The sequence below is a fragment of the Parasteatoda tepidariorum genome, chromosome 2, assembly GCF_043381705.1.
Source record: "Parasteatoda tepidariorum isolate YZ-2023 chromosome 2, CAS_Ptep_4.0, whole genome shotgun sequence".
Taxonomy (NCBI): Eukaryota; Metazoa; Arthropoda; class Arachnida; order Araneae; family Theridiidae; genus Parasteatoda; species Parasteatoda tepidariorum.
This window is the reverse complement of record NC_092205.1, coordinates 71,164,149-71,178,268: the sequence shown is the minus strand read 5'-3', so window position 1 is coordinate 71,178,268 and position 14,120 is coordinate 71,164,149. Positions and strand designations below refer to the sequence as shown.

Sequence of the window (14,120 nt, the reverse complement as noted above, 5' to 3'; positions counted from 1 at the left end):
TGCTATCACTTATCTTGAGGTTGATCTATAATTATTGGATCGAATCCAAAACATATATCAAATAATTTTTCCTTGACTCAAGTATACTCTTCACAAATTAACTGTAAATATTATTATTTTTTTTTTAAGTATTACTTCTATTTTACTGATTTTGCATTATACTTTATTACTAGAATATAGTATAACTTTTAAAATGTATAGATATTGGTTTTGTAAAAAATTAACCAGTGATTTATTTTGTCTTGTATGTAAGCTATCTTTGCTAAATATTCTCAATGTTAACCCAAGTTTAAAACATTAAAATATTGCTTACCAGTAACGGGTCTGTCCAGGCCAAATTTACTACCGTTTAGCGGTACCTTCACAAATTCAACCTTAAACCTTTTCGTAAAATTTTATTTTTGTATCCCGTCAGAAACGAAAAATCCATATTTTTAACACATTTTTGTGTTAATTTTTTAACATAATTTTTAATTTTTACAAATTATGTCTAAATTTTCACAAAATAGGTACCGCACAGAAAATCCTAGACAGATCCCTGAGTAATCTTAAAGTATTTTTTTTTTCTCATCATTGTACGCTCTACTTACCTTCATTTTATCTATTTGAAAAACTGAAATTTTCAAGGGGGAAAAAAATTTAAGCTTAAGCTTTTTAAGGAAGTAAACATTTATACTTTGCTGAAATGTTTCCCATCTTTCTTTGAGATTGAGGGACAACTGCTATATACCTTTATATAAATTTGAATTTATAAGATAATAATAATTGTGAAGATATTTGAATACCTTTATACAGTTAAAATTTTTACTTATTAAAAGTTTTAATTGATTAAAAAATTTAAATGTGTTACTCTTCAATCATGTAAATTTATCTATCCGATTAACTATAATTTGAATGGTATATTTTTATCATAATTATTTATCATCTGAAACTTGTCATAATGTGAATTTTATCCGAACACACTAAGTATCTTTCATTCCTGAGACCATAATGTTGTTTTCCAATAGAATAAGGTGTTCAATATTAAAATTATATTGCAACTATGCACTAAGAGCTAGTAAGTTTAAGGGTTAAACGCATTTAAAGTAATTTTATAATGATTATTCTATTGTTTTTTAGGATGAGAGAAATCAACTGATTCAGCATATGAATGGTATGAGTGCCCCTCTGTTAGTTGGAGCATGCCCAGGGACAGCTATCCCTGTTGCAATGGTCCCTGTCCTACCCATGGGTGCTGTCAACGGCAATGAGCAAGGTCAAGTGCAAGGTGCTATGCAGGCTGTCACCAATATGGGCAACGGTGGTGGTGATTGCAAATATGATGACAAAAAGGTATATTGCTAAGCTATTTTATGGATTTTTATATTTTCAGCTTTATTTTACGATATTTGATTGGTAAAAATCATTTACTCAGTTTATATTCTATTCATCCTTCGTGTGTGAAAGAATATTTTTTTTAAATTATTATTTTGCTTTGTTTTCATACATCAATAGCTCTATATTTAAAAATTATTTTTTTTCCTCGAGCACAAAGAGAAATAAAAGAAATAATTTTCTAGCCATCAATTAAAAAATAGACTGAAGACATGCTAAAAAATCTAATAAGTTTATTTTATTATCTGAGGTTTTTATTAGGTACCCATCAATGGAATGTAAAAGAAATTTCTTTTTAATTATTATTTTGCTTTATTTTCACACATCAGTAGATCTTCATTTTAAAAATGAATTTTTTCCTCCATCACAATGAGAAATTTAAGAAATAATTTTCTAGGTATCAATTGAAAAAAATTGACTAAAGACTTGCTAAAAAATATAGATTTCTCTTATTAATTTTAAGACATAGAAATTGTTTTTCACAAAGTGCCGTAAAAAGATAATTATATTCTGAAATTAAAGGGTAATATTTTTTAAAAGTCAATCATTAAGGAAACACCAAAAATTCCTTGCAGTCTGAATGACGTCGTGTTTTTGAATGAATCATAATTTTAAAAATATTTTCTGAATTAATTACTCTCAGTTACTTTAAGGATAACAACCTATTCCCTTTCAGATTTTCTAAATAAAACATGAAACAGCTCAATTTTGAGTGTGTTTTTCATTTCTAGATATCTCTGTGCCCAATCTGAACTTCATCCTTATGTGGGAAAACATAAATGCAAACTACAGAAAAAAATTCAATTAAAATTAATCTAAATTTATAAAATGCCTATTTATTTGAAATAGCTAAATTTCTTTGTAATTTCTAGCCGTTGAGAGAAATTTCGTTAAAACACTTTTTGTTATTCGGAAAACACTTTTTGAAATTTCGTTAAAAGCACACTTTTTGTTATTCGGAATTGTAAAAATTGCAATTTAAAATAATTATAATTGTAGAAATTGCATTAGAAATAATGATAAAAAGTTTCTTTCAAAAATTGCAATTAGGGCTCAAAATTAATGATGATCCATCAGAAACTTGAAAATTTGACTTGAACCGACATACAGTAATAATAAATGATCTCCAGAACCAGCTATCAATGTGAAATGATGGTATGCTGTTCTGATTTTCACTTTCGTGCATTGGTCTAAGCTTTTGCAACAAAATAGCACATTTCATCATAATTTTGTATATTGCAAATTTTATGTGAGCAAACTCATTGGTTATATCACTAAGCCATCATTAAGAAGGACTGGAACTAGATCTTCTGTGGTAACTAGGAGCTTGTTTGTAAAAATGTAAAACCTCAACTTCCATGACTCCCTGGCCCACAAAGGAATGCTTTACTTTTTAAATTTTCTCTATATTGTAGTTTTTCATTCAATTTCGCTTTATTAACCTTTTTTCTTTTTTTTTTTTGGAGAAATCTTATAAAAAATATGTAAGCAGTTCAAAGAAAATGTGTATGGACTAGTACCTTTTAGTTACTGGTCTTTTGGTCTTAAATTTTCTTACTTATAAGTTCTAGCCGTATTGTTTTCATATTTTCCGAATAAAAATATAATTTTCTAAATAGATTTAAAAATTTTAAAGTAACATCAATCAAGGCCAGAATTTAAAAGCACTTTTAAAAAAACATTTACCTCTTGCTGAGCAGTTTGAAAGCAACTGTACCAAGGTGACCCATATTGAGAACAGATGATCATACTATTTAGTTTTTAAATATTTAATTTAAGTGTTATAGATGGTGCTAAAATTAAAAGTGATGAACTATTTAGTAATTAGTAAGAGAGATGAGTAATGATTAATTTATTTAAAAATTAGTGGCTTGTGAAGTAATTAAATAATAAATTTGGTATTGTACTGGCAGTACAAATGAGAAGTAGGACATCTTCAATAACTAACAGATCGATTCATCAATAGCAACAATTGAATTGATCAATGGAGAAAAATTGCAAAAAGAATTACTCCCGATGACACCGAACTAAAAGTTAACATACTAAAATTTTAAACATTCAAAATATACTTAAGTGTTAAAAGCCGGATCACTTGTGCACAAATAACTTAAGTCCAATAGTTGTGGAACTAGCCGCCATAAAGAATGAATAAAATAATCCACATGAAAAATAAAAACAACAGGTTTTATCTGTCACATAATTTTATGAAATTTTAGATAAAAATAAATCTTTACAACCAAAGCATTAGAATAGTATAATCACCAATAGAGGATTTAGAGATATTAGTTGTTTTAAAGTTCTCCATTAAAATTAAATTGCTTGAGAGTTAAAAAAAATGATTAATAAATCACATATCCATTATTAATAAAGGTTGATTAATCCATATATTTTATCTAAAAATATAATAAACTTTACACACGCTGATTCAGAATCCTTTAAAGTTAAATTTCGGTAATATTTTCAATGCAAATGAACCAAACATGGATCATATTATACAAACAAAACTTGAAATCACAAACAAAATAATTTCACTATTTGATTATCATACAGGTTATCTTTTCTTATTTATCTTTCGTTTAATGTACCATATAATTATACTAATATAAAATCTTCTGGTTCATTGCAGGGAATTATTCATTTTTCAAATGTTTGTGAGAAAAAATCAAAGTATAACTCATCAAGTAATTACCCAATAATAAGCAAATTCCAATTTTATCTATCCAAAGGCAAACGTGAACAGTAATATTGGTTAAATCTAAATCAAGTGGTTTGTCCACAATTGAAAACAGTAGAAATTCATACAAATTGGGTAGAAAAATCATACAAATTGGGTAGAAAAATCATACAAATGGTACTAAATCATTTAGGAAAAACAGAGAAAATTTGCATATTATTATTGATTTCTGAAACAACTAATTACTAATAATAAATAAGTAATTGCATACGGAAATTAAAAATAATGTATATTAAAAGCAATAAATAATAACTGGAGATAGATATGATACTTGACCATTGACGAGAAGTTTAAAAAATTATCAGACTAGTATCAACGGCAGTGATATATACTGGCACTGAAATACAAAAACAAATTTAAAAAATAAAATCATTTTAGCTTTACTAATTGTGTTGGTGTATATTTTTTAGTTTTGCGCAGGATTTCGTAGTGTTGTTTAATACTGATGTATCGATTACCTTACTTTTTTTCCGACTTGTACGAAAAATGGGTATTCAGCAAGTTAATATATAAAAAATATTTTAAATAAAAAGTTAGAAATCAAAAACAAGACCAAAAAAAATTTCATGATTATGATAATAAATGTTTTTTTATTTTATTGTTATTGTTTTTTATTATATTTACTTTTATTCTACTTAATCAAATGCTATCATGATGATGACCATAGTGATATAAAGTTTTCAGTCTTTTAGTGCAGTGTTCCCCAACCGGGATCAGATCCCCAACCCAACAGTGTACCGGTCCGTGGATCAAATGGTACTGGGCCGCCCATTTCATTTAAACTGAATTTAAATTCCTAGGTTTAAACCCCAAATTAAAAATATTTGTGTTCCATTAAAATTTTATTTATTTAAAAAAAAGGGAGCCCCGAAGGTAGTGACATTAATTTTTTAATGTTTTAAAAAGTAAAAAGAAGACAAGAAAACCACCTCAAGCATTTTCTCGTTCAATTAGTTTTAATAAAAATAAAACAATTATTATAACTGTAAATATCATGAATAAAAACACGAAAGCGCGGCGCGAAATTTACATTGGAACTAATGAAGAACTTCGTCTTCTCTCTCGATCGTGACTCATTGATTTAACGTTCTTCTAAGTTAAAATGTTAAATCACATTTTTTTTTTTTTTTGCTGTGACTGTATTTTATTTTGAAGGCCTGTATAAATACAATTATAAAATTAATAAATCAAAATAATCTAAAATATAAACAATCAACTCCTGTCCCCCCCAGCGAGCCGTGTTAAAATTATCAAACGTTGACAGGTCCGCGGTGATAAAAAGGTTGGGGAACACTGTTTTAGTGGATTTTAAAAAATAAAAAAATTAAGACAACATGAGATGGACAAGATAAAGTTAGTAGGAAGAAAAAAAAATTATAAAGTCTCTGATTTTAACAAAATATTTTTTTTTTTCTTTCATTTCGAATGTACAGTTACACCTGTTGAACTGTTAGTTCAGTTTTTTATTACAAAAGGTTTTTCTTCTAAAATCTATTAATGAATGGCTTCCAAAGTTGAAGGAGAGAGAAACAATATTCAGAGAGAAGCTCGGAGGGTTTTTCTATTTAATTTGCATTGCGTATTAATATTAAAGAAGAAACTAATCTTATTATCTAATGAGTAAAAATTAATGATTTTCAAATAAAGTTAGATTGCTTCTTATCTGATTTGTGGAGAAATTTTAAGTACATTAATTTATATTTTCCAAATAAATTTTGTTCATTAGTCTTAGTAGAAAAATTAGTTTTTGTTTTTCAAGCATGAGGATTATACACATCTAACTTTTATTTACTCAAAAACGTAGACTATACCCCTTTTTTATTTTGTCTGGAAAAATTTTCTTAACTTTTACATCTGATTTATTCTTTGAATGTGGTTTTCAACTTATACCTCAGGGACAACCTATACTTAATTTTTTGATCAATGAAATTATTTATTAAAACCAAAATTTTTATTTTTTCATCTAGAAATTCTCTATAGGAACAGATGGGGTAAAGAGGGTATTAAAAAACGTGTACTTTCTCCATTTAAATTGAGATAAATCATTTGATATTTTTTGAGACATTCACTAGGATTGCAGCAAGCATTTTTATTTCAGTTTTAGAAGTTCCAAACTATCTGTTCATGATCAACTTATACAGTATGTTAGCTATAACTGTGTATAAACTTTCTTCTAATATCATTAAAACCTGTCAAAACTATGAATTTTAGTTCAAATTGGTAGAGAAACCCGAAAAACTGATATACATAGCAATTTAAGAATAAGTTTCGAAATTGAATGGTTTTCTTAGATGGGGTAAAGTTGGAATATGGTTAAGCTTAACTAAGTATTATATGATAGNTAGAGTCTTAATCACTAAGATTATCAGTTTCACTTAGAAACTACTCCGACAGACAATTCCAACTGACTCTCTTCATTTACATCGAGAAAGTTCCAATACATTCCTGTTCCTGAGAGCGACATCTGGCGGGATAACATAGAGGCTGTTGTCTCGCTTATTACATATATATATATATATTACTTCGGTGTTAGCTTTAGAAAGTATCTAATGCTCTATATTTTTTGTAATGAAATACTGTTAAAAAAAATAATTTACTTGTTTGACTGTAGCTCTACATAGTAATTTTTACACTGAAAGCAAAATTTATTTTAAATTTTATTTTTTAAATTGAAAAGTGATAAGAGGGATATAACTGACATATACAATTAAAAAGAGTTCAAAAATTGCATAATTTAGTGAGCATATGTAAAGGTATATATGAGTTTTCACGCATATGGCAGTTTTTTCATGGATATCCCTGAAATAACTCCTTAAAATTCCTTTATCCTTATTCCTGTCCTTAAAATAACTAAATTGAATAAACATACATGTCTACTATAAATAGTAAAAAGGCTTCAAAATTGTGGAAAAATACCACTTAACCCCACCTGACCTTATACAACGACTTTCTTGGATAGTTTTAGCTTTTTAGTAATTTCTCGTCTTTTTCTTTAATATTTTAAAGGTCCGAATATCAACGTCTTCTTGATGTTTAAATTAAAAATAACTAATAGCTAAATATCATTCAATGCCTAGAATTGATTTTCCTGTATACTTTGTTTTAGTATATCATTATCATTAGTGGTTTAATACAGGACTCATAGTTGTTCTGATTTTCTTCATTAAAATATTCTGTTCTTATTTGTCCTGATTTTTAATATTGGCTCACACCTGATCTATCTAATTCTTTTTGTTTGTTTGTTCAGAACATACCATTTTGACAAACGTGTGATTATAAAAGAGCTATTTGGATAAAATTTTGAAAAAATTGGACTTACTTATCAATGTCAACTAGTAAGTTTTGATTCAAAAAGTGAAATCTGAAACATTTTTCAAATGTAAAAGGTGTAGCTTGCAAAATAGAAGCCTATCTTTATATTCTATTTTTCCTCAGAATTCTCTTTTTCCTAAATCAGTACTAGATGGAGAATGTTCTTAATCAATCCCACCCTTTTAACAGAATTGTTTTTTTTTATTTTTGTCATTTTACATATCTTTTAATTTGCCAATAACCAGCATTTGACCACAAGGTCACGCACAGTAGGTGTCTCACTCATAGGCTACTGAAAAAGAGGAAATTTTTTAAAGAAATAAAACCTTTCTTCCGCATTAAAATTTCCTTTTTTTTTTTAAAGAAAAGGAAACCATCTAACTTTGTTTTAATAAAGCTTTTTCCTACGTTATTGCAACAAAGTCAATCTTTTTTTTTTTATTTTTTTTTTTAAGAGAATAGGCTGAGCTGCCTCTCTTCTGTTTGAATGAAAAAAGTTTTTTTTTTCCCTCAATACCTTTAATTTTGCATAATTGTCTAAAATAAAAATTCTTAGTTTTCGCTAAAAGTTTTCATTGTCTAAAAATATCAAAAAATGCAGTTGTTTTGCTTTCTTTTCAGAGTGCATTCAATCCTTTAAACAATTATTATTATTTTTATAAATTGTAAAAATAGTCATAACATTTGGGATAATTCACTAATTTTTAATTGTATATTTTTAATACCCTTCAAAACTTACTAGTTTTAGAATGGTTATATCATCTTTTCATTTTATAACAATCAATCCTCTAATTACTCAGTGTTCAGATAATATTGTTTCAGTCTTTTGATCATCATGAAAAAGAAGCTCATCATTTTTGCTATTGGAATTTTTTTCTTATCTCCTATTGCTTTTTAAAAAATAATGTTAAAGGCGAGTTATTAATATTTTTAATTAATGTCTAAATATATTTTAATTAATATATGAATTATAATAGCATAATTAGATATTTTTTAATATTAAATGTTTTGCCAAGTTAAATTATTGCTAGTCTTCTTAAACAAATTTTTAATTTAGAAAAAAAAGCAAATTCAGTATATTTTCATGTATCTTAAAAGCTTAAATAAAAGAGCTATTATGCACAAAGTAGAAACTAGGGGTTGTGCCTATTTAATATGTTTTATTTTAGTTCCAATTTTTTTTACTGCTTTTTAATATTATTTTGCTTTAATCTAAACATGTTAAGCTAAGCTCTTAATTAACTATGTTAACTCTGCTCACCTTTAATTAAAATTTAAAAAATCTCTCTAACAGCGGATGAATTCACCTCAGGCTATGCAAAATAAGTCTATGAATCGAAAAGTTCCTGCTAATGGGCCTCACAGGATGGTGAGTTTCTTGCAATATTTATCATTAAAAGATGAAAGAATTATTTTTGCCAAATGGAATGTCCTTATACACTTATGAATTTAGTAAATAAATGTTTCTGATGCATGTATTAAAACTATTAAAAATCTATTGCTACTCTGGTGACTGGTTTTCAATGCATGACCTGCCAATGATATTCTAGCATTCCTGCCATGTCTCCTCTTGTTTTTTAACAAAGGCGCTTGTATTTTATAACTATCCCCTGTTTACCTGCATATTCTTAAATTTCTCCGTATTTGTTGGGGGAAAAAAATTTATTAAAAATGGCGAAGTATCCCCTGATGGCAAAAATTCTTCTCTTATTTTTCAACAAATGGTGCTATTGCCAGTACTGCGGCATGCTGAGTATTTTTAGTTTAAGTAATTATAAATAATGGTTCAAAAAAAAAATCTTCTTTTGATTAAGATTTATATAAATAGTTATTACTTCTCTAAATGTAAGTGCTTATATTATTTCCAATTTTGAATTTCTCTTTTTGACTTACATGGTTGTGCATGATGTATCAAAACTTAACTCGTAGCTTTAAAAATGTCGCTAGTAAAATCTGTTGGCAGGTGTGTTCTAGTGCACCCTCTAAATTATTTCAGTTAGTTTAGAACAGTGATTCTCAACCTTTTTTTTGTGGCGGCACACTTATAACGATTTCAAAATTTGACAGCACACATGGGGAAAAAAATAGTTTAAAAGTTGTTTACTTACCAATAATACACTGTGTTAAATAGTCTGTGATAATAATTTTGAATGTGAAATAAAATAATATGCGCGTTTATTAAGGGATTAATTATTTATTTCGACTAATTTTTTATTACTTAGTAACAGTTATTTATTTTTTTTGCTAGTTATTAATTGTTAGCTTGTTTTCTATAGTTATTAACTGTTAGTTTTTTTACATTAATTTTTATTTTTTTGTGATTTCTTGTTAATTAGTTTTTTTGCTAATTATTAATTGTTAGCTTATTCTGTTTGTTATCCTTTGTTTATTTTCTTTTATAACTAATAACTGCATAACTTACTTTAATGATTAGTTTTTAATTCTGTTGGAAAGTTAATATTTAGCTTGTTTTAGCGTTTGTTAATTATTTTAATAGTCATTAAATTTCCTACTTATTTTAACATTTTTTAAAACTGTGTGTCAAAGAAAATTTAAACACTTCCTTCTTATTTTAAGATTGTCAGAGACATGACAATCGCCGACAAAGATGTTCGCTCTGTTAAAGCGTGAAAATTTTTTAAAAAAGTATATATATAATATTATATATATATGTACACTTTTCTTTAATTTAAACTTTACTCATAATAAAAAAAATCATTATAATTTTTATTGTATCATTTCTAATATTTAGCATCACATTTTAAGAATTTGGCGTCACACAAAAGTGTCGCGGCATAGTGATTGAGAATCACTGGTTTAGAACAATAGCATAAAGAAGAAAAAAGATAGTAGGAAGATAATTATTTCTAAAACTAACAAGGAATTCAAAATTCGTGGTTGATACCTATCTAATGATTAACAGATTAGTCTGTTTAGTACTTTATTAAAACGATTAGTGTAGTAAGAGATTAAGTTCAACTTACACATTTTTCATAAGGATGTGCTTTTATGATAGCTTTTTAAAGTTAATTAAAATGAAAAAAAAAGGAGAATTAAACCTCAGTGGCTTCTAGGTGATTTGTGTGGTAGGAATTGTTCTCTATTAAACAATAAGCTACTCATTTCGGAAGTGTTTTAAAATGGTCAGATGTGATAGTAAGGTAGATAAGTGTGAAACATCGAAATGCATAATCATGCTAAAATCAATTCATAGTATTTAAGATAGGATGTAAAATATTTTTGAGGCGTGCCAGCAAAAAAATTATGTTTCATAAAGTTTTACTTTCATGTATAATTAAGCTTAAATTTTCTTTTTTCATTACTTATGTTTATATTCTGTTACAAGACAAGAAAAAGCCAGATCCCTGTGGCAGAATCTTTTCGGGTTTCTGCTACAAACCTCTCTAGCACTAATATTTTTTTGCAAGGTACTTTTAATAATAAATATACTTAGGGTTCAAGGCGACAATTTCTGTCAAATGTCACTAAAATCATACGAAAGGGCAACAAATTTGTCACCTTGAAATATATTTGGAATTTACAACAGTGTTCTACCTAAGCTTTTTCAGAATGGATGTCTGCCCTTTGATTGAAATGTGCCCTCTTTGTCCTTTTAATAAAAATAAGCCGCCCTCCATTAAAAACACTGCCTTTTTATGCGTATTCCTTTTTTTTAAAAATTAATTCATTGTTTAAATAAAAATTACACGCTAGTAAAATTTTCTGTGTTTATAGGTCTTCGAGAACACGTTAGGCATTATTTTCCCTTTTAATTACATTAAAATTATGTGATTATTTTGCATATTCTCTTATTAATCTGTCTATTTAGGGTTCATCTGAGATATTTAGCCCCATTAACAAAGAATGTTCACTAAATTATGCAAATATTTAAAAAATTTTAACAATATGTACCTTTTTAATAAATGGGTAATTGAAACTTACTGCATGTAGTTTTAAGCTTTTTGAAGGATTTTGTTTACAATTAAACATTTTCTTTTAATCATTTACAGAACTTGTGTCTTTTAAATATTACATACTCATATGATAATGATGTAATTATTGGATTTGCCAATGCATTTAATCATTGTAATCTCGTATTGATTTGAAACATGGTTTACTTCAAATCAGTCGTACTATCTTATTAAAATATATTTATGTAATTTTATTTCAATCATTTTAAAAGTTTTTATTGATCTATTTTCATTAATGCAACTTTAAAAGAGAAATAAAAAGTTTCAAAAGTTATGCAAGTGTTATGCATATAGGAATTTGTTCTTAAAATTAACTATAAAAATAGTGAAGAAGTAAAACGAGGAAAAAAAACTTTTACTTATATTGCAATATTTTATACATTGTAATTATATGTGAAACTATTATTTTCCAAGCCTTGAAAAAATTTCACTTCTTCTGTAAACTACTATAAAAATATCAGCTGGTTACTTGGCAACTATCATGTATGAAGATTCTTCTTCATTCCTATTTTTATAAATTTACATTGTGAATTTCATATGTGTCATTAATTGATTGTTAACACATGTAAGTTTAATAAGGCATAGAAAGCACCTAATTTAACTAACAAATGTACCAAAAAATGGAAAAAGCTTGTAAGAGATAAAAATCTTAAGTAAACATTAAAAAATGCTCCAATAGCTGAATAATAAGGTTATAAAAATTCCTATTGTTTCAACCTAGGCTATCTGGCTAATATATATATATTTTTTTTTTAAATCTTTGTTTCATTGAATCATAACCAACAGGTATCAAATCAGATGTTTCATAGGAGTTTAAGAGTAGCATATAATTTTTTGTAAGTCTAAACTGAACATTTAAATGTCAACCTGACTGTACCGAAGAGAATGAATTTCCATATTATTATAGTACATGGTATTAGAATTTTACGACATATTGAGAAATGGAGAAATAATATACTTTTGTTTTGCTCATGCTTCTTCTTTTTTTTTCTAATTCGCTTTATAGGATTTAATTTTGTAAATAATGTATTCCTCAATATTTTAATATAGATCGGCGTAATAGAGAGTTTTTCTTATTTTTATGAAATATCAGACAACTGTAATAGGCGTAACCAGACAGGAGGTAATAGAAATGTTATTTTTATGAAAATATCAGACAACCTTTTACAGAGTTCTTACATCTTTTTTTCTTTTTAAGTCTATGTCTAGTTCAATTATTTTTAACTCCATAATTATAGAGAAGATGAAAGGCTTTCTATTTAATGTTTGTAATCTTGTATTGCAGAAACCTTTGAAAATAAGAGCAGTAAAGATGACATTACTGCAAAAATAGTAAAAGTGTAGTTAGTGGTTCCAAAACTTCATCCATAATCCACTCGTGGTCTGTTAATTGTTTAGAAAAAAAATTTTTATACGATTCTAGAATGTAGCTAAAAGGCTTAATTAAAATTAACATTGTAAAAAAAACTATATAGAAAGAAAGTACAATTATATACTTTTCATTTAGTTACTTCAAAATCTTAAAAAAAGAGGATAATATCTTAATAATGTGCAATTAAATTAAATAAGAAATACAATTCTCTAAGTTTTGATAATTTTATAGATCACCTACTTTTTATGGAAAAAAGTGGAGGAAGGCAAGTTTTATTTTTCATTGAGATTTTGAAATCAATTTGTTATGTGAGAGGAATCATTTAAGAGTAAACCCGCTAATTTTTAGCATATTAGTTAAGAGCAGGTTCAATAAAATTATCAAGCATTGAATAAATAATTATGATTGTTATCTCTGTAGTTTAGCGCTATATGTTTTCTCTGTAGTTTAGCTCTATACAAATATTGATTTATTGTTTTGCAATGAAAAATCTGTATTCATATTATATTTATAATCCCAGACTTTCATTTTATACTTCAAACTTTTCTTGAATTCATTTATTATTTTGTTCTTGTATTTTTCACTTGGCTTTTATCCTATCTTCTTTCTGACTTAATTAGCTTTGCTGCTTGCTTAACTCTCTATTTGTTTCTAACGGGAACCTTGCTTTTCTTGCAGCCTGTCCGTCCTGTGTATACAAAGCATCAAGCACCTCTTCGCAACCCAAGCCCTCAGATCCCCGCCACTGCGATCCAAACTACTCACCCATTACGCCCTCCCCAAGGATGCATTGCTCCTTATATTTCACGCTATCCTGCTTCAATTCCTGCTCCTCCTCCCACTTGGACATCATCTGCTGCCTCTATCGGATGCTATTCCCCATCTTCTGTGTCATCTATGAATTCTGTGAGTTTTCATTCTGTTACTACTTGAATCTCATGCTTCTTTTTTTTAATTCGCTTTATGCGATTTAATTTTGTGGATAATGCATTCCTCAATATTTTGATATGACTCTGCATAATAGAGAAAAAAAATTTTCTTCAGATGGATTTAGATTTAGAAATTTAAGGATTTATTATTATGTTAAAAGGGCTTAGTAAATATTAAATTGCTATCTATTTAACACCAATTTATTGGGTAGTGGAGTTAAAGCTAAAAATGATAGAAATTTCTTTGTTGTTGAAACTTAATTTTGCATTATTTTGTTTGCAGCGAATTTGAATCAGTTCAATTTGGATTAGTATAATATGTTTCATGTATTTGTTATTATGTTGTGCATGTTAAGCTATTATTTATAATTTTAATTTATAAGTAAATTTTGGTTTTTCTATAAGATTCAGCTATATATTTCAGAAAT

At 27.1% G+C, this 14,120-nt stretch overlaps 1 protein-coding gene across 12 annotated transcripts in view; it reads left to right on the top strand.

Annotated features, from left to right (window-relative positions):
- The window catches only part of LOC107436420 (alan shepard), an 84,911-nt gene that overhangs the window by 3,592 nt on the left and 67,199 nt on the right, over window positions 1-14,120 (top strand). For 4 of the 12 annotated variants that reach the window (XM_043041892.2, XM_043041890.2, XM_071177714.1 and 1 more), the window contains exons 2-4: window positions 1,120-1,332; window positions 8,715-8,789; window positions 13,442-13,669. In XM_043041892.2, the coding sequence (XP_042897826.1) occupies window positions 1,120-1,332; window positions 8,715-8,789; window positions 13,442-13,669 (516 nt within the window). The remainder of the gene's footprint in view (window positions 1-1,119; window positions 1,333-8,714; window positions 8,790-13,441; window positions 13,670-14,120) is intronic. The other 8 variants (XM_071177715.1, XM_043041908.2, XM_071177717.1 and 5 more) reach the window with 2 other exon arrangements.